General features: G+C 36.3%; 1 protein-coding gene across 2 annotated transcripts in view; it reads left to right on the top strand.

The window, feature by feature from the left end:
- eEF1beta (elongation factor 1-beta) overlaps nt 1-26,645 on the top strand; it is a 150,902-nt gene that overhangs the window by 35,539 nt on the left and 88,718 nt on the right. For both annotated transcript variants that reach the window (XM_090402288.1, XM_090402289.1), the window contains 2 exons: nt 18,534-18,650; nt 22,285-22,375. In XM_090402288.1, the coding sequence (XP_090258414.1) occupies nt 18,534-18,650; nt 22,285-22,375 (208 nt within the window). The remainder of the gene's footprint in view (nt 1-18,533; nt 18,651-22,284; nt 22,376-26,645) is intronic.

Raw genomic sequence — 26,645 nt, 5'->3', positions numbered from 1 at the left:
CAATGGGAAAATTAAGCAATCTGCACTATGAATTGTTGGAACATGCACTATATTCCCCAGATTTGGCTCTCTCTGACTTCTATCTCTTCCCAAAACTAAAACCCTTCCTTGCTGGTCAGTGTTTTTCTTCAAATCAGGAGGTAATTGCAGCTGTAGAGGGATATTTTGCACTTACTGAGAACCACTACAGCGACTGGATAATGGTGCTGGATCATCGCTGGAATAAATGTGTTAGTCTTAAGGGAGATTATGTTGAAAAATAAAAATAATTTTGAAGTTATAAATATGTTTTTTCATTGTTAGGCCAAGAACTTTTCAGACCATCCTCTTACTTACCATGCATTGTCGATATCCTTCACATTCAATAACTGATACCATGGCACAGAACCTGGCATACCCTTCAGATGGTCATAATTTTCTGCCTTGTAGTTCAGCATCTAACCTTTTCTCAATGGAACATTTTGTCCACGTGGTTAGCCTAGTGGCTATGCGCTTCTCAACCTTGGGAAGGAGTGTCCTAGGTTCGATTCCCGTCGCCGACGTGAGGAGCTCAAGGATCTTCCTCAGCCATAGCCAAGTTAGCCAGTCTTGGGTGTGGACAGCCGGTTTTTCCCCCCAGATAAACCGGCCCTGTGAACACACGGATCTACAGCGATAAATACTTAATCCCCCATGAGGAGGCTCAACTCGCTACCAATAGGGACGGGGGAGAAAAGGGAGGAAACTCCATATGAATAAATAAATAAAATGGAACATTCATAAAATTACCCACTTCCCAAGTGAGTACTGTGATCAGTCACCAACCAGAGGCAGAATAGTAATGTCTAACTGAAACCCCCCCCCTGATATTATAATCAGATCTGACACTCTTTGACCTAGAGGTCCTTCAGTCACATGCTGCTTGAGGAAGTTGTCTTGCAACAGCTCATTAAATCGAGTTTCATTTTTCTTGTGTGATTTCATAGCTATCGAATCAATGTTCGTATAATTAAAGCCCTCCCATTATGATTTCTCTTTTCACACCCATCACATTCCTTTGTCACTAGCAACCGATCCACTAGGTCTGTAACAACAACTTACTCTGTATTTAATTTTTTTAGATTCCACCTCACACCAGGTGGCTTCAGACTCACTGCCATGAAAAATTGTTATAAGTATTGCAGTCATAGGCCTCAATGCTAACTGGATTCAAGACATTTGATGTCATTAGCAGAATGTCCCCTCCTCTCCTATCCTGTCTTTTTTTCCTAAAAATACTGTACCCTTTGCACTCTCGATACCAGTTAGTGCGTCTGTTTCTGATGTTGTAAGCATTAGTGAAATCTCACTAATGCTTACAACATGAGGTCCCAATATAACCAAGGCAACAAATTGTACTCCTTTGTTTTTGATATTCCTAACATTCCTGTACAGACATGATAAATTACCTGAGTAAATTATTAATTTATTAATAAATTATCATGAGCATATTCAGGGAGTAGGCAGAAGAATTGGCTACCACTTTTAAATTTGAACACAAGCCATACAAGCATGCATATACTATGTATACTTCTCTAAACTCTAATAGTAATTCTTGAATAGGAATTTGTTAATTCCTTTGCATCCACTGATGAATTGTTCAGTTATAGCATATTTTAAATAATGACTTTGCATGTAAGAGAAAACTAAACAGAATTTATTATTCCTATATATTTCACTCAATGTGTCGTGATCTTCAGAGGGAGCAAAGATGACAAGCACGTGGCATTTGATTAAAATACCAGGCAGGGATAGAGGCAGTAATTAGAGAAAGTTGTCGGAAATTTTTTCACTAGATTATACAGTAAAACCTTGATATAACTGACTAATTTGGGTGAGGGGGGTGTCCATTAAATCCAAAAGTCTGTTATATAATAAAGTATATTTTCTGAAGGCATCAGCCAGCATGTGTTAAAACTGCTACAGAAAGTCACGTCATGCTACAAAAGAACTAGTTGATGCAGTTGATATGATCACATGCTAATCATTCACCGAACATGTTTTATGAGCGGTGACTCATTTATGTCGGCTAAATTACTACAGTATTTTTCCAACATAAAGATACCAAGAAATTATATACTTGGTTTAATCCTTTATGTGTATGTATTTTACTATGCATTATGGGAAGGCTTCATATTCAGATTACTTCACCTTAGAAACACCTCTGTGTCTGGCTCTCACTGAAGAGACCTCAATAAAGGTTGAAACTGTTCTGGGTAGTGACCCTTCCCATAATGCATCATTATACATGCCTGTAAGAATATGTGCTATCATTTTGGGAAACTAAGGCAAGTGATGTGACATCATTAACTTCTGTATACGAGTTGCCCCAGTCCTGAAAATACTTCAGGACTGGGGCAACTGCAAACTTTGTTTGCTTACACTTGGATAAAGGATTAAACCAAGTATATAATTTCTTGGTATTTTTAATTTTTAGAGGCGATAATATATGTAAGAGATTGGCTTCAATTTGGGTTTATATAAGTCAAATTTATTTGAAACTAAGTGAGAACTACTGTCAAATTTTGCCAACTTAGCTGTTTGGCTTCTTCAGGGTAAAAATAGATGTAAAACAACTTAGACATTAAAACTGTTAATGAAGGAAGAACCAAATACAATTGTATTTTTTACAAAAAACAAAATGCATACATCACACACATGGAGCATGTATGATCTCACTTGTTATCTAGTAACGTTCTGTAATTAGCAGCAAGATTTAATTCTGGCATTCTTAAAGATCTTATTAGGGTCTTCCAAATATAGGCAGAATTAATCCTTCGTTTCTATTTAGGTTGTGTTTAGAACTGATCACTGTTATGGCTTCTTTTATGATTCGGGAGCGGAAATCCTCCTCTAAGTAGGGCGTGGAGCTTTTGTCCCATTCTATGGTATGGTTTATCCTGGAGAAAGGAAATGCTAACCCCGAATTGTCTTCTCTGTTATTGTTTACGTCTCCTACGTGTTCCTTTTTTTGGATTTCAAAACTTCTAGAGGTCTGACCAATATAGTTTAATCTGCATGAACCGGGGATGTTGTAGACTTCCATAGTTCTTTTGGTCAAAAATAACTTTTTATCATTGTGAATAGCCTCCATGGGGAAATAAAACACCAGGTATGTCAATTTGTGAGCTACTTAAATGCAAAAAAAGCCACTGTTAAATCTTGAAAAAATTCAGGAACTATAACATTATTCCTAAGTTTCTCATTATGAAAGAACAGTTCCATTCACAAAGAGCTAAACGCATATTTTAAAACATCCTTGGCACTTTTACATGAGCATAGACAACATATTAGATTTGAATTAATCAAAGTAGATATGCAATGCTATCAGATTTATGGAGATATCTCGAGCAATATAGACCAAAACCTATGGTCACTTCTAGACAGAATGATAAATAATAGTTTTCACAAGGCCTTTTCGATCAGCAAACAAAGCCAAATTAAAAAATGTAACATTCTTTATGAAAAAAGTCTTCAGTCAAAACCTAATCTGCCGGATAACACAGTAATATTCAATTTCTCCGATCACATTTTAACAAAACTAGAAGTTAGTACACTTAAGAAAGGGTTCAACTTTCCAATTACCCCTGACCAAATTCCTAAAGTTGACATCATATGCAACACAGAAAAGGCAGTTTCATTGTTACCGGAACCCATAGCTAATGATCCCAGACTAAAAAGCACTATCATTCTCCCTTCTTCAAGAGCTCCAAACAAAAATTTCACTCCTCTAGAGAAAAGAGCTATGTTTAGGTTGAAGAAAAATAAAGAAACCATCATCTTAAAAGCTGATAAAGGTAACTGCAGTTGTCTTAAACACTGGAGATTACAAAGAAAAGATCACAGACTTACTCTGATATATCTACCTACTGTGTTTTAGATTCAGACCCCACAATAAAGAATCGCAATGACACTAACAACTTGTTACGTAATATGGACAGCTGGCCAACAGACTTAAAACGAAGATTAAAGTCAATGCATCCACTAATGCCGAGACTATATGGCTCTCCCAAAGTTCACAAAAATGGAATACCGCTACGTCCTATAGTTGATGGAATTAATTCTCCCACTTATTTATTATTGAAACACCTCGTGGGTCTCTTTAAGGCACACATTCATAATTCGGATACCTACATAAGAAATTCATAACATTTCGTTGAAAAATTAAGTAACATCTCGATCTCCAATAACCTTCTTGCAAGCCTGAATGTGACATTATTTACAAATATTCCAGTAGATGAAGTAATCAGCATTTTGAGAAACCTCTTCCCTCAAGACATTACTTCTCTTTATCATCATTGCTTAAAATCTAATTTCTTCCTATGGAATAAAACGATTTACCAACAATTAACATGCCTTACAATGGGCAGTCCTCTTTCATCCCCTTGTGTGGATCTCTTTATGGAGAAACTTGAAAGTGAAATTTTGTCTCAACTAGACCCTAAACTCAGTGTGGTGGAGATATGTGGATGACATTTTCATTGTATGGAAAAACACAGAAAAGGATCTGTTTGATTTTCTTACCAAGATCAACTCCTTCCATCACAAAATTAAATTCACCTTAGAACTTGAGAAAGAAAAACAATTACCATTTCTGGACACTTTAATTAAGAACCAAATGGATGGATTTATCAGCCTTACAGTCTATTGCAAACCAACCAACACAGGTCGATACTTGCACTTCACTTCTTCACATCACATTTCTCAAAAACTAAGCATCGTACACATGCTAAAAAATAGAGCCTCTCTCATCACTACAGAAGATAAAGACCTCAAAGATGAACTATCCCTGATATCAAAAAACCTTAGAAACAGTGGTTACCCAAGAAAATTGATCCACAAGATACTTTTCTGTAACCCCCTACAACGACAGCCTGAAGAAATACAAGATTGAAGTACAGTGCAACAAATACTCGCACTAAGACTAATAGCAGAGAAAGCTCGAAGAAAGAACAAAAAGATATATTGCTGTTTCGTGGACTTCCAAAAAGCATTTAATAATATTGACCCAAATATAACATGGGCTGTCTTGGAATCCTATGGTGTGGACAATAAATTGATCTGCCTGCTGAAAGATATAAACTGCCAAGCACAAGCAAAAATCAGAATAGCAGGTGAGACTGGAGATTGGTTTGCCACTAGTCAAGGCACAAGACAAGGGGACCCATTATCACCAATCATCTTCATTGCACATCTGGGAAGAACACTAGATGAGATTAAAGAAGGTGGAGGCATTTCAATAAATGGCATGAAAAATAAACCACCTCTGCTTTGCAGATGACACCGTCCTGATTGAAGAAGACGCAGCAAGACTGGAACAGACATTGTAAACACTATACACAGAAGGAAAAAGATATGGACTAAATGTCAACTTTGAAAAAATAAAACAATGATATTCGCACAACAGGAGTTACTGAACAGAGTTACGATAGACAGATTTCAACTGGAAAATGTGAAACACTTCACATATCTTGGATGCCACATGACTTGGACCCCAAAAAAGAGAGAAAAATTAGAATAACGAGAGCAACAACTATTTTAAAAGCCATGGACAAAATATGGAAGAGCTGAGCTATAAAGATACAAACTAAACTGTGCATTGTAGAAACCTGTATCTTTAGCAGCATGCTCTATGGATGCGAGGCCTGGGTGCTCCTGAGAGAATCTGAAAGGAGGATATTGGCATTTGAGAGGAAATGCTATAGAAAGATCTTGAGAATAAGCTGGATACAGAAAGTGAACAATGAGGAAATCTACAGACGAATACAACCAAATGAAAACCCGATCCAGAAAATAATCAAAAGGAAACTACAGTGGTTCCTCGATCTGGGAGTGTTTTGCAAGACGAGCGAAAATTTTTAATAAATTTTAACTTGATAAACGAGCGAGGTCTTGCAATACGAGTATTACCTATACGCGTTGTCTGCCGAGTGTCACATGATCACAAGCCGCTCGGGATTGTGGGTAATCATCTTGCATGCCAATCTCAGTCGGCATACTTTATTCGTGCTAGCATTGTGACCACGTGTGTGCGTAAAGCATTTTTTTTATTTTGTGTCCAAATGTAGTGACTTCTTTATTAACTGTACTGCGACAATGGCCCCAATGAAGAAAAGGGTTGAAAAGGAAGGCGGTAAGAAGGAGGAGATGATTACGGTGGAAGTTAAGGAGGAAATCATCAGGAAGCACGAACATGGTATGCAAGTGGCTCCATTGCAAGGTCAACGATTTGCATAGTATTAAAGAAGAAAGAAGAACTGAGGGGGGCTAGATGTAGCAAAAGGAGTCACAAGAGTATCAAAGCAACGGCCATGTATTCTGGAAGATGTAGAAAAGTTGCTTTTGGTGTGGATAAACGATAAGCAATTAGCAGGTGATACTGTGGCCTAGAACTTGATCTGTGAGAAGGCAAAGGCCTTGTATGCCAACCTCGTAAGTAAACTGCCAGGTACGTTACAGAAAATGAAGAAGGCTTCAAGGCAAGCAGGGGATGGTTTGATAACTTTAAGAGGAGAAGTGGCACCCATAGTGTTGTGAGGCACGGAGAAGCTGCAAGTTTGAACGCAAAGGCAGCTGCGGTGTTCGTTGCCGAGTTCCAGAAGCTCATGGTTTCTGAGTGTTACCTGCCGCAGCAAGTTTTTAATTACAATGAGACTGGGTTTTTTTGGAAAAAGATGCCAAAGAGGACCTACATTACAACAGAAGAGAATGCAATGCTCGGTCACAAGCCCATGAAAGACTGTCTCACCCTCTTGCTGTGTGCTAATGCAAGTGGTGATTTCAAAGTCAAGCCCCCTGCTCGTGTATCATTCTGAGAATCCACAAGCCTTCAAGAAATGCAAGATGCAGAAGAGCCAGTTAAACGTTATGTGGTGGTCCAACAGAAGGCTTGGGTCACTCATATCTTGTTCGTTGAGTGGATTAACTAGGTCTTTGGTCCTGCAGTGAAGAAATACTTTTTAGAAAAAAAATTGCCACTTAGTCTTGCTGGTTATGGATAATGCTCTTGCTCATCCTTGAGGACGACTTACTGGAAGAATTTGAGTTCATTGAGGTCAAGTTAGGTCCTCTTGCTTACATTTTACAAAGACCACATTTCTGAGGACACATTCCCTAATCTTCGCTGGCATGCTTCGAAGATGTGTGCTTTGTTAGGAAGCACATACTTATGTGAATCGAAGACAATAACTCATAATACGGACAAACATCTCGAGAATGATTCTCATCTTTGCCCACATCATTCTACTTGAGACTGCCTGCCATTCAAGAAGATTAGCCTCGTAATTAGTGTTGAATACTATGGCTATTCCTTTTCCATGGTTGTCATTGCCTGAATATAACATTTTGTATTTATTGTTCAGATAGATCTCACCAGTTTTTGCCTTTCAGTCACGTCGATCTGGTACCCAATTCCTCAGCTAGCTCCATTTCTTTGTCATTCAGGCTTCTTATGTTGATAGTACTGATCTTGAACTCTGGTGATGTTGAGTTGGAGTGGGTTTTAGGATTTGTTCCAGTAGCTGACTTTTCGCTATTTGCCCTGGTTCCCTGATGAAAACAATGGGGACCTTGTTTAGCCAGGTGATGCCCCCAGCTGGCAGGAAATTATGTCATGTTGTACCATTTATGTGTAGTTTCTGAAGATAAAGGGGTCTGTAACGAATCCACAGAATTCCTAACTGTGGTCTGATTGCATCGAGGGGTTTGCTCATGAACAGGAGCTGCCAATTGTTGATGAAATTGTGTCCTTGGGGAAGACCATGGGACTGGAGGTGAATGAGGACAACATTCAAGAGCTGGTAGAGGAACATGGCCAGGAGTTGACCACCGGCGAACTGATGGATCTGAATCGCGAGCAACAGCAAGGGGTTATAGAGGAGATTCGTAACGTCTGAGGAGAAGGAGAAAAAGACGGAGACATCCCTCTCTTCCAATGAGATTAGGGAGGTGTGTAAAATGTGGGAAAAAGTGCAGAATTTTGTAGAAAAGCACCACCCGAGTAAGGCTGTGGCAGTGCGAGCGATGAATCTGTTTGACGAGAATGCAATGTCATATTTCCATGAAATCCTCAAAAGGAGGCAAAAGCAAGTGTCATTGGATAGGTTCCTTGTTATAGTCACACAAAAAGAAAGAGTCAACAGATAGCAGTGATTCCGTTAGTGACAATGAAAGTCGTCCTACCCAATATAATACAATATGTAATTAATAAATTCGTAATATGTAATTGTAATGTAATTAATAAATTTGATTACATTATATTACATTTAAATGATAAAAATATAAAATGGTATATGCATATTGTATTAATCATTTTTATATGAATATTTTTGAGTTTTGGAACGAATCATCTCAGTTTCCATTATGTCTTATGGGGAAATTTGCTTTGATATACGAGTGCTTTGGATTACAAGCATGTTTCCGGAACAAATTATGCTTGCAAACCAAGGTACCATTGTACGTCTATTTGGCCATTTATGTAGAATGGATGATGAGAGAAAATTAAAAACATTGCTGTTTGGAATGATTGAAGGAAAGAACAAAAGAGGAAGACCAAACAGAGAATGGGGCGATGACATCGTCAAATGGTGCAGAAACTCTATACACAAACTGAGTCATCTTGCACAAAATAGAATGCAATGGAAGAATCATATCAAAATGGCAGCAGACACCTACGGGCATTGGACCCATGGTTGTTGATGATGATTCCATATACGGTGACAGTTTCCAATAAGATTGCTACACTCCTCAAGCCACATGGAATACAAGTGGCTTTTAAACCTTCAGAGACCATCTGCCAATTCTTAAGATCTCCGAAAGACAGTCATCCTTTCTTCAAATATGCCGGGGTCTACAACATCCCCTGTTCGTGCAGATTAAACTATATTGGTCAGACCTAGAAGTTTTGAAATCAGAAAAAAGGAACACTTAGGAGACATAAACAGTGACAGAGAAGACAATTCATGGTTAGCATTTCATTTCATTTCTCCAGGACAAACCATACATTGAATGGGGCAAAAGCTCCATGGCCTACTTAGAGGATTTCCTCTCCCGAATCATAAAAGAAGCCATAACAGTGATCCGTTCTAAATACAACCTAAATAGAAACCAAGGATTAATTCTTCCTGATATTTGGAAGACCCTCATAAGATCTTTAAGCATGCCAGAATTAAATCTTGCTGCTAATTACAGAACATTCCTACATAACAAGTGAGATCCTACATGCTCCATGTGTGTGTGATGTATGCGTTCTTCTGTTTTTTGTAAAAAATACAATTGTATTTGGTTCTTCCTTCATTAACAGTTTTAGTGTTTAAGTTGTTTTACATCTATTTTTACCCTGAAGAAGTCAAACAGCTAAGTTGGCGAAACTTGAGTAGTTCTTACTTAGTTTCAAATAAATTTGACATATAAATATATAAACCCAAATTGAAGTCAATTTCTTCCATAGTTCTTTTGGTCAAAAATAACTTTTTATCATTATGAGAATAATGTATCTTTGATAGATCATAAGAAAAAGACAGCTTCTGGGCTGATTTGGAGATAGTGTGCAAATTGTATTAGCAAAGAGTCCTTGTTATTTGTTCAGATGTTCCTTTAAAGTAGGGTCTGCTGATCCTTTTAACAATTGCAATCTGGAAGAGGGATGATAATTATCAAATATTTTCTGTATCGAAGTCTTGTATCCATTAAGTAATAGATACAAGTTCATGGATATAGTAAGTTTTATTTTGTTTAATTTTTCTAATAGAAGAGACACAGAAGAACAAATTCTTGCCCAGTGCATAAGGCTGTTAATAATAGTTAAATTTTGCGAAGGATAATGGGAAGATGCATATGAAGGGTCATTCTGCTAACAGAAAATTCAGTATTACCAGCAGATTTATAATATTAACACATTGAAAATCTGCTCAGTGTCCAGAAAACGAAGCCTTCTTAGATTCACGTTCAGTAGTGAACTTAATGCAAGTTTATAAGGAGTTAATATTATCCTGGAATTTTTTTTTATGTTGTGCCCGTGCACAAGAGGTTGGTTAATCAACCTTATAGTACATTTGTACCGTGTATGGGTAGTGGGCTTGGAGAGAAAGAACTTGTTTGCATTTGATTTATGACTATAAATTGTATTCCTTGGGAAACACAGCAGGTGGGAGACTTTCACAGTGCAGCAGCTGCAGGGATGGAGGAGGAGGAAAAGAAACTTGTTCTGTTTGTTTCTAGGTGTACTGTGAAGGGATGTTGAATGGCAGCTGCATGTGTTCCAACAAGTTAGTACTGAGTTGAGGAATTATTGATATTTCAGATAAGCATTTCCCATGGAAATATTTGTAGAACATATATATTGCAGAAACCAAATGGCTGTGCGAAAGTTGGGGGGGGGGTTGACAAGAGATGGGTCATTAATAAGTCTAATTGCTCTCCTCTGTATTGAGTCAAACATTTTGAGGGAGAATTTAGGGGCCCACCCCAAATGTGGGAGCAGTATTCAATAGCTGGTCAGATTTGTGATTTGTATAATGTTAACAGCTGTTCAGGGGTGAAGTAATATCTTGAGTGAAAGAAAAATCCTAGCTTTTTTTTTTAAGCTGAGGATGCACTGATTGTGATCTGTTTATGCCAGGAGAGGTTTGATGTGATGGTAATTCCAAGGAGAGAGATCTCAAACTGTCTTGAAATTTGGTTATTGTTAAAAAGAATGTTTTTTTTTTTTATGGGAAATAGGAGAGAACTGGGTTTTATTAGCATTGAAGTTGTCATGGTTATCTGAGCCCCATTGTAGGATGGCTTGGGGATTGGAATTCAGGATGGTGGTGGTTGATGTTCTGTAGGTTGAAGTGAGTTGTGTAGGGTAAGGTTTATCGAATGAAAGCGAGGAGTGTAATCTGCTGTTGTCTGCAAAACTGTGTATTGGGTTGGAGGTCAACTGATGTAGATCATTGATATATAGCACGAAGAGGGTTAGTGAAGGGACAGAACCTTATGGAACCCCAGCGTTAATTGAATAATGAGAGGATAGGGAGCCATCCACCATCACACAAAGCGTGCATCCAGACAAAAAGCTGGCAGTCCAACTACAGAAGTCCAAATGATGGTAGTTTGCTTAGTAAGCCTTTATGCCAGAACTGGTCAAAGGCTTTGGAGATATCAAGTGCAACCACTTAGATTCGCCAAACTTCTCCGTGGCATTTGATCAGAGATGGGTGACATAAGTGAGCAGATGTCATGTTAATTGGCAGCGACAGAATCTATACTGGCAGTCGTTTAGTAGGTGTCTTCAAGGTAGTATAGGAGTTTGGTTTTTTCATTACTTTAAACAGGATGGAGGTAATTGATGGCAGTGACTTGTCATCGTCCTTGGGAATGAATTGAATATAGTCCAGTTTCCAGTTTGTGAGATAGATTGCACAGTTCTGGTGTGCAAACTTTCAGGACAATTGGGGCATGCCAATAGAGCCAGGGGACTTTTTTGTGTCTAATTTGGACAGTATTTTTCTGATCTCATCCTGGGAAAAAGATATAGGGGCATTGTATGTTGGGTGTCTGGAATGGTTTGAGAACATTTACCATTGTCAGTTATGTATGCATTGGAATCAAAATATGAAGCCAGATGATTGGCTTTTCTGTGGGTGATGATGCAATAGAGCCCTCCATTGACTGTTGTTTGGTCTCTGGGTTATAGTGATGAAGCCATGTTTCATCAGCACTCACGATATGAGTAAAACAAATTGCACCTGATTTCTCAGAATGACCCAGAATCTCTTGAAATGACAGCACACATTCTCCCTTTTCGTCAGCATTCAAACATTTAGGTATCCACTTTGCTGAGAGCTTCTGTATGTCCAGATGTTGGATAATGACCCCAACTTATGTCCCCAGAGTCTTTGCAATTTTTGGCCAGTATTTGTCTATCATCAAGGATTATGGCATGCACTGCATCAATATTATCGCTGTGGACAGTAATATTGATGCCCCCCCCCCCCGATCAGGAAGACCTGATCTGGGGGGGGGGGGGCATCTGTCTCGGGATGCCTAGTTTTAAACTTGGCCATCCATCTGACAACAGTTGGATTTGTTGGAGCACAGTCTACTAAAGTCTCACACAAAGTTTGATGAATGTCATTTGTGGACTTTTCTTGCAGCACAAAAAACTTGACGACCTGCACCTCTGTGTCTTTGAATTTCTTCAACATCTGATGCCTTCTTATATATCTTAAAAGAAAAAGAGCAAATTATTACAATTTGATGAGACATGAGGGTTAAAGGGTTTTAAGATATGCTGTTTCTTGTTGTTATATCAGTTGCTTTAATATAATTTTTGTTCTAGGTGTTTATTGGAACTTTTCAGTCTCTCCCATCATTGTAGTAGTGATTCCTCCTACTTGTACAACTGGAAATGAGACATAATATATGCATGATGTATGACTTATGTTCATAATTTAAATGCTTCAGCCAATCCTTCTGCCTTCTTCCTGAATGAAGCTCATGACATGAGCAAAATATATAGGAATAATACTATTTAGTGTTTTTTGCATGTGTGAAGCCGTTATTTAAACATCTTATAATTGTTCCATGTGTTTCTATATGATTATTTTACTGTAAGTGCATGCTGCATTTTTTTTTTTCCCACTATAAATAAAAGTAGGTCAAAGCTGGAGAGTTGCTTAACTGGATAACTGGGAGGAGATTTACGCATAACATTTTAAGGTATATGAAGAATTGAGCAGGGCTTTTAACCTAATGTCCAATCCTCACATTCTCATGGTGTTCCCTGTGTTAGGTACCTACCTGGATACTGAGTGAATGAATGAAGATGGGCTGGCAATTTGCGATTTAGTTGACCAAATTGCATTCTTATTGGCTTAAACCGTATTGCAAAATGATGGCACAGCATTAAGCAAGCAATTAAATCACTGAAAAATAATAAAGCAGCAGGCCTGGATAGTATATAACCTGAGTTCGTTAAACATCTTAGAAGTAACATTCATAAGTGGCTTTTGCAGTTTTTCTGTAAAATTTCTAGAAAGCTGGAACAGCACAAAGGAATTCCTGAGGAGCAAAGTTGTAGCCATCTAAAACCTGAAAAAGAGCCTTCTGATGCAGCAAACTGTCAACCAATATGTTTACTACGTATTCCCTATAAACCTTTTGAATGATTACGCTATAAAATTTATCCATTGATTAATGTTCATAGTACCAAATGAACAAGCTGGATTCAGAGACACTCACATCTGCTGCAACCCAGTACTTGTCCTTAATACACATATAGAAGCTAGTTTTCAAAAAGGCCTTAAAACTTCAGTAGCATTCATAGATCTGTCTGCTGCATATGACACAATTTGGGTGAATGGACTAGGCAATACCCAAAGATGATCAACATCCTAAAGCGCAAATTCAAGGTACAACTGAATGGTAAAAATAGTCCCTTTAAAGTACTTAAAAATGGACTACCACAGGGCTCTGTGCTATCTCCACTCCTCTTTAATTTATACATTAGTGATATGACACAAATCTCCTCTCGAAACTTTGCATGCATAGATGATCTGGCATTGGTTGGGTAACTCAGCCTAAACACTTGAAAGAGGCCAAGACTGTGCTCAGTTCTGATTTTCTGTGAAAATCAGAACTGAGCACAAATCAGAATTTGGCCAAATAGCATCTTTGCCCAAATCTCTCTAAAACTGAAGTTTGCACATTTCATTTGAACACAGTCATCAAGCTGATAAATGGCTGAAGATCTCATTCAAAGGAGAAACTTTGAAGCACAGCCCCCACCCCAAAATATCTTGGAGTCACCTTAGATTGCTCTTTAACCTTCAGGAAATGGAAAATGTCTACCTAAAGCTAAAAACTAGGGAATAATATCATCAGGAAGCTTATGTGTTGGGGGGGGGGGGGGCAGGAGCCTACACTTTAAAATCTGCTGTCCATAGCCTAGTGTACTATTGTGCAGAATATGTGCTCCAGTGTGGTATTCAAGTCACCATGTCAGCAAGGTCGATGTGCAACTTAAGGATACCATGAGAATTATCACAGGTTGCATAAAGTCTACACCTGTTGAGTGGCTACCAACACTCTCTAACATCATACCACCAGAGATAAGGAGGAAAGCAGCCACTAACAGAGAGTGGATAAAATGTATGAGAAATAACTTACCCATCCATGAGGACTTCCAAAATCTAACACTTATTCACTTAAAGTCTAGCAACCCAATCTGGAAAAATCAGCAACCAGATACATGTTCACCTGAAACTGAATGGAAGAATCAGTGGCTTACTTCAGCAATAAAAAATGGATACCTCATTACAGATCTTACAACAGAGATCCCTGACTTTGACCTACCATGATGTTCAAGTGGGCTTGCATCAATCCCCAAAGTCATATTATCCAGGACTGTTCACTGCAGAGTTTCAAGAACACATTGATGGACTTGTTCCAGGCTACCCCGGACACAGTCCAATGGATTAGAGGCAATCTGAAATTAATTTGTGATTTTTAGGATCTAGTTTTAGTGCATGTGTTTGTATATATTCAATTTTTCTATTTTTATCTTTCTATTTGCACAAATCCAACTCCAACCCATACGAAATGCGTGTATATATGTATGTGGCACAATATCACAAAATTTTATTGGGTTAGAGGTTGTCCGATAAACTGCTTCATTTTCTTGAAGAAGCCAGGTCAAACAGCAAACATCAGCTACTGGAACAAACCGAATGGGAGGTGAAAGATTAGCAATACAATTTAAATGCAGATATCCAGGTTAAATATCTGGAAGAGCACAAAGATTTTGGAATAATGCTTATAAAAGATTAAAATATACAAACTGATGAGATTGTAGACTGGAGAGCTAATAGCCCAGTTTGAAAGAAAATGGTTGATAGGAAACAAGTACCATAGCCCCCCCCCCCCATCCATGGTTTCAGTTATCCGCAGTCAACCCTGGTTTGAAAATGTTAAATGGAAAATTCCAGAAATAAACGATTTATAATTACATCGGCAAAGCAGATATTAGATCCAACATTATTTCAAAGCTGAATGTTTGTAGAAATTATGAAAATTTTGTAAGTTGACCTGAGATCTTACAAGAATACAATCCTTGGCATTGCCAGGTTGCCTTAGCTTTCATTACTTGACTTAAGTAGCTAAGACAACTCTGGCATGTCGAGGATTGTATTCTCGTAAGCTCTCAGGTCAACTTACGAAACTTTCATAGTATCTACAAACATTCGGCTTTGAAATAATGTTGGATCTAATATCTACTTATGTAATAGACAATTAATGTTTTAAATTGCACACCATTCTGAGTAGTTATCAGATCAAGTGCCACATTATCACATTGCTTGTGTTCGAGTAATCCTTATTTTACTTAATAATGGTCCCAAGCATAAGAGTAGTGATACTGATAATTCGGATAATGCAAAGAGAAGCCGTAAAGTGAAAAAGGTGAAAGGTCTCGACCTCATGAAATAATAATAATAAAAAATAACGTATGCTGAGGTTGCTAAGATTCTATTCATATTCAGATAACTTTTATTACAGTATTTTGTTATTACCACAGTTAATTAATCCCTCGATGTTACCACATATATCAAAATCATGTTAATTAACTATAATAATCAATGGTAAAAAGTACAATTCGTCCATGATTGATTACTGTATTAATAATTTGTTTTATATGGTACTCTTTTAGGAAAGAAAAAATGAATGCAAAGTAAATGTTTAATACATACTTGTACCTACATTAGTTACTGCAATTTTTTTTATCAAAAGAAGTTACCAAGAGTCATTTGAACTGTTTTAGTTTTCTCTTATCATCATAAATTCAATAACAAGCAAAATGAATCTCCAGACCTCAGCAAACAAGCATTCTTCGATTATCATCTGGGTCCATATCCATTACTTGCTGCTTAAGCGATTCTAAACTGTGAAATATTCCATCCAGTTCTCTGACTGTTATCTCCTTTGGAACCTCGTCTTCACATTATTTGTTCATTGTCTTCATATCGCGTTGTTCAATTTCAAGAAGATTGTTGTCACTGAAATATTTTTAATTTGAATCTAACAATTTTTTAATATCTTTTGTATCAACACCATCAAAACCAAGGTCTTCATCAATTGCAACGATTTTGAAAATGACCTAGTCATTAGTGCATTCTGGCAAAAGGTTTTTCCAAATTGCTTTCATGCAGCTAGAAGACTTGCTCCCACGAGTCATGAATGTTTTCAGTTGCGTGTTTAATGTTAAATTTTTTCCAAAATTCTTGGAGCATAGAAACAACAAATTGCATTTGTTGTTTCTACTGTTTTTGAGAATGTCTTTTTAAGAAAATAGGCTTTGAAAGTTGCAGTGATGTCGTATTTGGTGGGAAAAATAACTTTCACAATCCCACACAGATTTATAAGAGAATTTGGATGATCAGGTGCATTATCTAAAAGCAAAAGAGTTTTGAAAGCTAAGTTGTTTCAACTGCCGGACAAAAATAAGACTTTAACCAATCTTCGAATAGACTCTGGGTAACCCAAGCCTTCTGTTTTGCCTGCCAAATTTACAAAGTAAAGAGTACCTGTTACATCCTTTTAAAGTTCTGAGTTCGATAGACAAGCAGCAGCTTCAATTTAAAATCTCCATTAGCATTCCCTCCAAGTATAACAGTTAAGTGATCTTTTGATGTTTTATAGCCAGGCTGTGCTGGTTTTTTTTTTTGATATAAAAGTTCTAGATGGCATTTTTTTTTTTCCAATAGAGGCCAGTTTCATCTACATTGAAAATTTGTCTTTAATTGTAATAATTTTCTTCGATAATTTTCTACAACTCAGCAGGAAATGTAGATGCAGCATCTTCATCGGCACTTGAAACTTCATGTGTTATTTTCACATTCTTGAGTCCAGCCCTAGATTTAAAATTTTCAAGCCAGCCTTTGCTAGCTTAAATTTTGAATTATCTTCTTTATATTTAGTCTGTTTAAGTCTTGAAAACAGGCTTAGAACTTTGGCCATGATGTTATAGGCACTAATTGGAATTCTCTTTTGATTGCAGTCTTCCAGCCAAATAATCAACAGATCCTCCATTTCAACCATGATAGCACTTCGGTTACATGTGCATTGCATACTTGCAGATGTAGATGCAACTTTACCTTTCTTGCAATGAGTACATCAGCTTTGGATAAAATAGTCCGTATTGTAGACTTATTAAAACCAAATTCGCTTCTGTTCTTACTTTTACTTTCACCATGTTTAAATCTTTTAATTATATCAAGTTTTGTATCTAAAGTAATTACTTTCCTCTTCTTTTTTTCACTTAATAACCCGGTTGTGGGATTGTATTTATTATTCGACATGATTAATGGGCTGTAAAATTTACGAAGAACATAATTTGTAAATACATACAGCAGAACAACTGGAGCTTGTGATATACCCACTCTTAATGCTGGCAGCGAAGTAACTGACTGGCACTCAGGCTCTGGGAGCACGGCTGCATGGGAGGAATGACTTCATCATGCTCATGCCACAAGTCTTGTATGTTTTTGCATGGTAAATTTAAAGACGCGTTAATCAAAACTCTTGTCGCATATATCAAGGGATTGTCGCATCTAATTTCACTGCATTAAGCAAGAGATACCTGTATTTTATTAGTTATTGTTGTTAATCTTTTACTGTGCTTAAATTATAAATTAAACTTTATCATAGGTATGTATGGATAAGAAAAAAACATAGTATATATATATATATAGAGAGAGAGAGAGAGAGAGAGAGAGTGCTGTACTATCCATAGTTTCAGGTATCTGTGGGGTCTTGGAACGTATTCCCCATAAATAAGGACTACTGTAATTAAATCTCAGCTTGTCAAAATCTTTTTCACCACCTGAGTGTATCTCTGAGGATAAGATCATATCTACTGCTAGTAAATGCAATTGTTATTTTACAGAATCTGTTTTTGAACATTGTGAACCTAAGAACTTTTTTTGCTGTACACTCTCACATTTGATAATACCCAAAGCACAGTTTCTCTTTGAATTTCTTCTCTTCTGTTTCAGGCATTATTTACCTCTGAAAAATGCTATAAAAAATTACTAGGTGCTGAGAGCACTAATACAGTTTAGATTCATTAACAGTATCACTGTTTCACTCCATGCTCATTCTTACAGATATTTGCATGGATGCTATTGATAAGAACTTGTAAAAATAATTAATTTTCTTCTAAATATGTTAATACCACTTACAGCATATTCTTTGACATGATTAATGGGCTGTAAAATTTACGAAGAACGTAATTTGTAAATACGTACAGCGGAACAACTGGAGCTTGTGATATACCCACTCTTAATGCTGGCAACGAAGTAACTGACTGGCACTCAGTCTCTGGGAGCATGGCTGCATGGGAGGAATGACTTCATCATGCTCATGCCACAAGGCTTTAACTTTATTTATAGAAAGTGAATTTTTAGAAGAAAACTAATAATTCATATATGCAATTGTAGTTTGAATACTGACTTTAATGAATGGCCTTATATTTTTAGCTACGAACCATCTCAAGAAGATGCTAGAATTTATGCTGGGTTATCTGGACCACCATCTGCAAAATTTCCCCATGTGCTAAGATGGTACAAACATATTGCCTCTTATGATGAACTTAAGTAAGTTTGTTGATAAGCTTTTGTGCAAATATTATAAATTTAATTCTCTTTCTCTCTTTTTCACACACGCGCGTAGGTTTATAAAGCTATTTTTTGATATTCAGTATGATAAAATTGATTTACAAATATTTAGATCCTTTTTGAATAGGTGGGAGGAGCAGGAACCACTAAAATACGTTTCTGTATTATCTGATTATATGTTCATTATTCATTTTATGGCAAGGCCTGTGTATTTGAGCACCTTTTAATTTTATCAAATCCACTCTTTAGTAGGTTGAGTTTCAAATTTACTTATTTGAAACATGACCTAAGGCTATCTTTTAGACAGCTGTACTTCCTTTGGAATTAATTATTCACTTATTAAGATTCGCTTCCAACCTTTATCCTGTAGTTCAGTTGAGTGTATGGGATATTAGGCATTTCTGTATTGGATTAGATTAATGAAGTTAATAAATTTAGTTTAATCCTTTATCCAAGTGTGAGCAAACAAAGTTTGCACCTGAAAGTATCTTCAGCACTGGGGTAAGGCGTTGCAACACCAGGGTGACTCCTTGCAAAGGTGGAGCAAGCTACTAACACTCCTATCTCAGTATCTCCTATAATGCAAAACACATCTTGCAGATATGTCTAATGTTATGCATTAAGGGAAAGGCCATATGGGCCCTTCCCTTTTCCTTGGAAGCTGAGAATGAATGCCGCTATAATCATCATCATCATCATAATAAACTAGCTTTTAGTCCTTATTTTACTGATGATGGATTGAGCTATTTTTTCTGAAATATTTGATTGAGTAAGTAAACATTATTTTACAGTGTGTACACTTTCTGTATTATACTGAATACATTTTGGTCTTCTAAGCCATTGTAACTGGATCAATCCACTTGGGTCTTGGTCTTCATGTTGTGGATCTTTTTCCTGTGTATTGGCATCGAACACCTTCTTTGGCAACTATTCTGTTTAAATGATTCATCACTTTAGATGATTCTTTAGAATAGGTTAAAATTGATTAACTCTTATAAACAGTTCTTATGTTATGGATAAATTTGGTATGTCATTTATCTGTAGAAAAATAAATTATAATTTAGTTTTTTAATTAGCAGTGACTGCATTTATAAGCTTGTTTTTATGTATTTTATTATTGTGTAGCTAATGCAACCAAAGGAAACCAGTTCTGGGAATTTAATATGAACTTCGTAGTGTTCTTAGATGTTTAGTGTGAATTTGGACAGAAAAGGACTTGCATGTTCAAATGGATTAAGGAGGTTGTTTGTAAGCATGTGTGCAGGCTGCTGTGAGGTTAGTGAGATTGAGAAAGATCATTGTGCTGAAATACACATTTTCAGATCTCTTATCTTAAGAGATACTCATTAAAAATGATTCAAGGATACCTGTGGACCCAAGGGTTATTGTAATTCGTGTATATTATTGTTAGAAGTAGCAGGAACAATAGTGAGAAATTTTTGCATTAGCTTGAATTAGTCAAAAATTAGACATTAACGAGACTTTCTTTACAGAGGATATCAGATTTCATATTGATAGAATGTAAGGGGTATACTCTATTTTCTGTAAGTATAGAAAGAACAAGGGGGAAGGTTTTGCATTATTTTAAGCTGCTTTATGTGAAATAGAAGCTAGTGGCACAAAATATATAGTTTGTTGATGCTAATAGGCAGAATTATCATGCAATTTGGGCCAGGGAGGTGGCTAAACAAGTGGAATTTTCAATCAAGGAGTATATGTAGAGCTGTAAAACTAGAAATTATGACAAAAACAAGAGTCAGCTTGGAGAAGTACCATGCCACTATAGTCTTCTTCTTCTGTTTGATTCAACTTTAATTAATTTGTTTACAGAGGATATCAGATTTCATATTGATAGGATGTAAGGGGTACTCTATTTTCTGTAAGTATAGAAAGAACAAGGAGGAAGGTTTTGCATTATTTTAAGCTGTTTTATGTGCATAGCTTCTCTTTATTATTAAAGAGAAGCCATGCAGCACTTGTATGCCGCAGGGTTGAGTACTTGGGCCTCAGCTGTTCAATTTTATGTTGTCAGAAATGATTTGAGAAATAATACTTGGTTGTTTGTCGATGAGGCCAAAGTGATGTAGAAATCCTGCAAGAAGATCTAAATAGACTGGTAGTTTGAGCAAAGGACAATGACTGCCATTTCAACTTGTAAGGGAGAGTACAGGCTGTATGTTGCATAGATGGAACTGCACTGCAAGAAATTAATGAAGCCAGAGATTTAGAGATAATAATGTTCTGTGGACATTGTTAAAATGGACAAAATATCTTAAGGGATCACTTGGATGACGAGAAATACACAGACAAGCAGCTTATCCATCTTAGTAAGGAAGTTTTTTTATCCCTTTTTATACAACTTTGATATGACCACATCTAGACTGTTATGCAGAGATTTTGGTTTCTTTGAGGTTCTAGAACACTTTATGGATAGACTGAAGGTCTGTGTGTTACAGTTTAGATAATAGTTTGAAAAGATGGGATATGATAGAAATATGTTACCAAAGGAGTATAGAGTAGATGCTAAAAAATTTTCCAGTATGTTAAATGAATGGAATAGGTTGCCAGATGCATTCAAATGTTTTGTTATTGAGAGACTAAGTAGAAGTGTGGTGCATTGTATCAGTAATGGTTTTTTTGAACTAAATGGAGATGCCTGTGTAATAATAAAGATTTGCTGCATCCTAGATAGGATGTCTCTCCAAAAGGAGGGTACATTGTTGCCAACTGAGCTGTGGAGGCTCCATAAAGGATTTTAGAATTTCTCAAATGAAATAAATGATGTTCATTCAAATCTTCATGTTCTGTATTGGACTTTTATCAAGGGCTAAATTTTGATAAAGGAATATTATGGCTTGTTTAGACAGACAAAAATAGCAGAGACCTGGTGTCTCTTCTGGTCTTTTTATGCAAGATCAAAGCAATTTTTAGGAAATGTTATAACTGGATGAAACAAACATAGTGTTACTATCATGACCCAGTAATCTTAAGTGGAGAACTGTGGAATTCCTAGAAAATCATTATTAAAAATTCAGCAGTGTTGAATTTAGTGATTTCATTGCAAAAATTGGATTATCAAACTAATTTTTGAACGTACTTCACTTTGAATGGCTTCTGGCATTTTTCGAAACTAAATTGCATACATCAACTGACAGGATAGCATTGAAAACAAAGTTATGCTAACTTAGAAGGCAGTTACAATTAGGGGATATTTTGGTTTTCATGTTAAAATGTATAATCTGTTAAATTTGTAATAAATATCGATTATTTAAACAATATCTCACCAATTACATCCTATCCATAAGTAAGAAATATTTATTCATGTATAAAGTACCCAATAGTTATAATTATTTGCAGAAATTTATAATTGTCTGACAAAAACTAAAATAACCCTTAATTGTTTTGAGCAGTGTAGAAAAACAATAGCAACATCACTTCCTTAAAGCATTTAGCTTCCCAGTGCCACTATTTTGAAGTTTGAGTGTATCAGTTTGTTGTCATTGCCTAATAGTCATCTTGTATATGTAATTAATTAAATTTACATTCCCATATTTGTTTTTTCTTCAGATCTAATGGCTAATCAGATCATTTAAAAAAAAAATTTTTTTTTTAGTCTTTCTACTGAGATCTCTAATGTGGAATCTCTAGATAAAAAGGAAGTTGATGATGATGATGATCTAGATCTCTTTGGTTCTGATGAAGAGGTTTGTAATGTTTGCCATTTCTAAAGAAGACATTATTTAAGTATTTATATTATTGAAGCTTTTGTATCTGCTGATTAATTATCAGTAAATTACATTTTCATATTTCCAACTAAAAGCAGCATTATTAAAATACAGCTCTCAGTCACAAATATGAAAATTAAATGGTTTCATGGTGAAAAGGCATTCAATGGTTTTTGAATGGTATGTCATTGCCTTTATTGGGTGTTATAAAATAAAGCATTTCACTAATTATTTGCTTTTATAAAAAAACATTAAAATTTCAAAATATGAAAAATCATATCAAATATATATATCACATTATTAACCTCCCTACCAGCCAAGGTGGATATAATAGTGAGAAAAAACTTGCACTTCTTATCCATGTTATTCAATACGTGTTACAGAATTGTATCCGGATTTACCTAGCCAGGACGTGTATTTATATATACACGTCCTGGCTGGGTTAAAAAACATAAGAAAATCAATTTTCTACATGAATCCTACCCAGAAAAAGTTTTGAAACTGAAATTCATTAGTACCTTGGGTAAGCATGTTAGATAATCTGAAAACTTCTAGATGCAATTGTAATATAATGTTTTCAAGCTTCAGATCTTCACTAAGCAGATTGATGGTCTTGTTGGGTATTGAAAATCAGCCATGATACATAATGAATGACCAGAGAGGAAATTGGCAAAGGAATTTGCAGAGGATGGGTGGTAGGCAATATAATGGCAATTTGGCCTGCATGTCTGTGTGTCAGACCTTCAAAAGCCTTGAAGTATCTTGAAAATCACATGGATCTTACCATAGCTTGCAGGCCACAGATGAGTGATATGTGGGTAGGAGATTTGCAGTATGAAAGTAGTAGAATCTATAACAGTAAGTTTTTAGATGGTGAAGGAATTAATTGTTGATTTTCTATAGAACTGATACGAGTGCATTGGAACTATAATTGGATGGCTGGCTTTTGACTCCTTTCTTCAGGATTTGTTTGATGTAGGCTTGTTTCCATGCTGAAGGGTTGATGCTATATTGATTTGAAAATTATTTAAATTATATGAGTGTTACGTTGAATTTCTTCTTGGCTATTATTTATAAGCCTATTACACTTAACCAAATCAATGGTTTCCACCATACCATCAAATTCACATTAGAAATTGAAAAAGATGGAAAACTGCCATTCCTTGACATCCTAATAAAGAAACAAACCAATAATAGTATCAACCTATCTGTTTATAGAAAACCCTACAAATACTGGATGTTACCTCCATTTCAATTCGTCTCATATCATATAGCTCAGAAACTTAGCATTATCCATATGCTCAAGAAAAGAGCTATACAGTACACAACAGATAAGAATGACCTACAAATGGAATTAACTACAATATCCAGAGAACTATCTTTAAATGGTTATCCAAAAAGACTACAATAAGATTCTCTTGACTGATATACCACATAGACAATGTGATGACGTCCAATACATCAGTACTATTACTATTCCATTTGTCAGCAGCATTTCCAAAAAATTAGCTAACCTTCTAAAACCACATAATATCAGAGTGGCATTCAAGCCAATCAACACTATTCAGAAATTTTTAAGATCACCGAAAGATCCTCATCCATTCTACAAGTACTCTGGAGTATATAATATACCTTGCTCATGTGGTATTAGTTATGTAGGTCAGACCTCTAGAAGCTTTGAAACGAGAAAGAAAGAACACATAGGAACATCTTGTCTGTTGTGAGAAACAACAGACAAGACATTTCAGGTCTTTCTTGCCACTTTGCCTCTACTAACATCACATTGAGTGGGATAAGAGCCTTATGCCCTATATAGAAGATAACTACCATTCAAGAACCTTCAAGGAAGCAGCTACAGTTGCCCATAAAACTGAAAACCTAAACAAGAACAAAGGTCTAACCTTACCAGAAATTTGGAAAGCTTTAATCAGATCATTAAACATCAAAGAAATGAACTTTCATGACAATTACATCATAAGCCATAACGAATAAATCACGTTCCCGAGACACGTGCATTGCCTCGTTCAATACTAATTTTTTGTATGAATTAGAACCATCAGTTATAACCTAGTCTGTTACCTTCATATAGCTTACTAGTTTGTATTCCCCGAAGATGCCGATAGAAAAAAATTTGCGAAACATGTAGGACAATAAAATAAAGCTACTTGACGAACATTATATTAAAAAAAAGTGTAATAGTCTTATATGAGTGTTAGTTCAGATTGCAAGTTTTAAGCACAATCAATTTGTGAATGCTATCAGGACCAGAAGACTTGTTAGTATCCAAGATATGAGGCACATCCAGAAAGTAAGGTTTGTTCAGAATTTACCACCAAATAAGATATGGGAGAGGGTAATGCATACGTAGTAGCATAGAGCGACTCATTAGCTTGCTGTTGACCATTTTATTTTCGTTCCATTATCGTTTACTGTCTCCTGTGATTAATTTATAAGGAGTGCTGTGATAAAAAAAAAAAAAAAAAATCTGCCAGTTGTGCAAGGTTTGTTCGTGGAAAACGAGTGCTGCAGAAATTCACCAATGGCTGTGTGATGTTTATGGGCCTAATGTAATGAATGACAGTAGGGTTAGGCAGTGGTGTCATTTGTTTAAATAAGGGCACAACAATGTTCACAATAAAGAGCACAGTGGCTGGCCAAGTGTGGTGACAGACGATTTGATGGAAACAGTGAACATGAAAATTAATTGTGGTTCCTACTTGAACAAAATCAACGAGCCTTTTCAGTCTCAGAAAACAGCAGCCATCATTTTCGTGATCAACGGTGCCTGTTTGAAATTTTTTTTTTTTCCCTCTCAGAGATGCTGAATGGTGCCACTGCATTGATTGTTGCTTTGATTTGACATTTGTGTACGAAATCCATGTTTTGTCATGATGCAAGAAGGAAGTTCATTTCCTTCATTCTCATAATGCCCAAAAATTTTTTTAGATGATTCCACTTGTTTCTTCACAATGCTGATCAATGTGTATACATTGGTCATCATTTTTGGGAATCATCTGGAACACAGTTTCTTATATCCCAGCTGTTCTGTCACAATTTCATGAATGAACTTGAAACTTCTGGGAATTCAAAATAAAATTCTGTAATTGTAAAATGGCAATTCTCACAAATTTTCACATTCTTTTCCCACCAAATCGTCTGTCACTACACTTGACTGGCCACTGTGTTCTTCACTCTGAGCGTTGTTACACCCTTCTTTAAGCATTCGACACCATTACCTAACCCTACTCCCGCTCATTATGCTAGGTCCGTAAAACCTTATACAGTCATTGGTGAATCTCTGCAGCACTGTTGTTTTCTATCAACAAAAACAGTATCGCACATGAACTTCGAAACTAGCAAGATTTTTTATTGCGGCACTCATTGTAAATTATTTGTAGACGACTGCAAACGATAACGGAATAAAAGTAAAATGGTCAGCAGCAAATACAAAATACAAAATGCTATATTCAGGCAATGACAATCAAGGAAAAGAAGGAGTAGCCATAGTATTCAACACAAAATATGAGGCTAATCTGGAACAAATCTGAAAACAAACCCCAACTCATCATCACCAGAGTTCAAGATTGGTACTGTCAACATAAGAAGCCTGAATGGCAAAGAAATGGAGCTAGCTGAGGAATAAGATAAGTACCACATTGACATAACAGGGGTGAATGAAACAAAAAACACAAAAAGTGGTGAGATCTTTCTGAGCAATAAATACAAAATGCTATATTCAGGCAATGACAATCAAGGAAAAGAAGGAGTAGCCATAGTATTCAACACAAAATACGAGGCTAATCTTCTTGAATGGCAGACAGTCTCAAGTAGAGTAATGTGGGCAAATATGAGAATGGGGAACTGGACAATGAGACTTATTTGTGCCTATGGTCCCACAGAAGGTTGTACTAAAGTAGAAGTGGAGGAATTTTTTGAGTCTTTAGAAAAAGCAACTGATACAATGAAAAAGGAAAAGTTGGTCCTTGTTGGGGATCTAAATAGCAGAGTAGGAAATGATTGTGAGACATACAAAAATATTTTGGGAAAATTTGGAGAGAAGTGCAAAGCTAATAATAATGGCAAATATCTGTTGGATTTCTGCTCAGGACATGGACTGGTTATTACTAACACCATGTTCTAACATATAAATGTGCACAAATTCACATGGAGAGAAGAGGCTAGGAATAAGAAAAGTCTCATTGACTATGTTATTGTTGATAGTGATGTTTTCTCCCTGGTGCAGAACACA

Source organism: Typopeltis vanoorti, chromosome 13, assembly GCF_054136105.1.
Source record: "Typopeltis vanoorti isolate ZY-2024b chromosome 13, IOZ_Tvanoo_1.0, whole genome shotgun sequence".
In the NCBI taxonomy this organism is placed as follows: Eukaryota; Metazoa; Arthropoda; class Arachnida; order Uropygi; family Thelyphonidae; genus Typopeltis; species Typopeltis vanoorti.
This window is presented reverse-complemented; position numbering and strand designations above follow the sequence as displayed.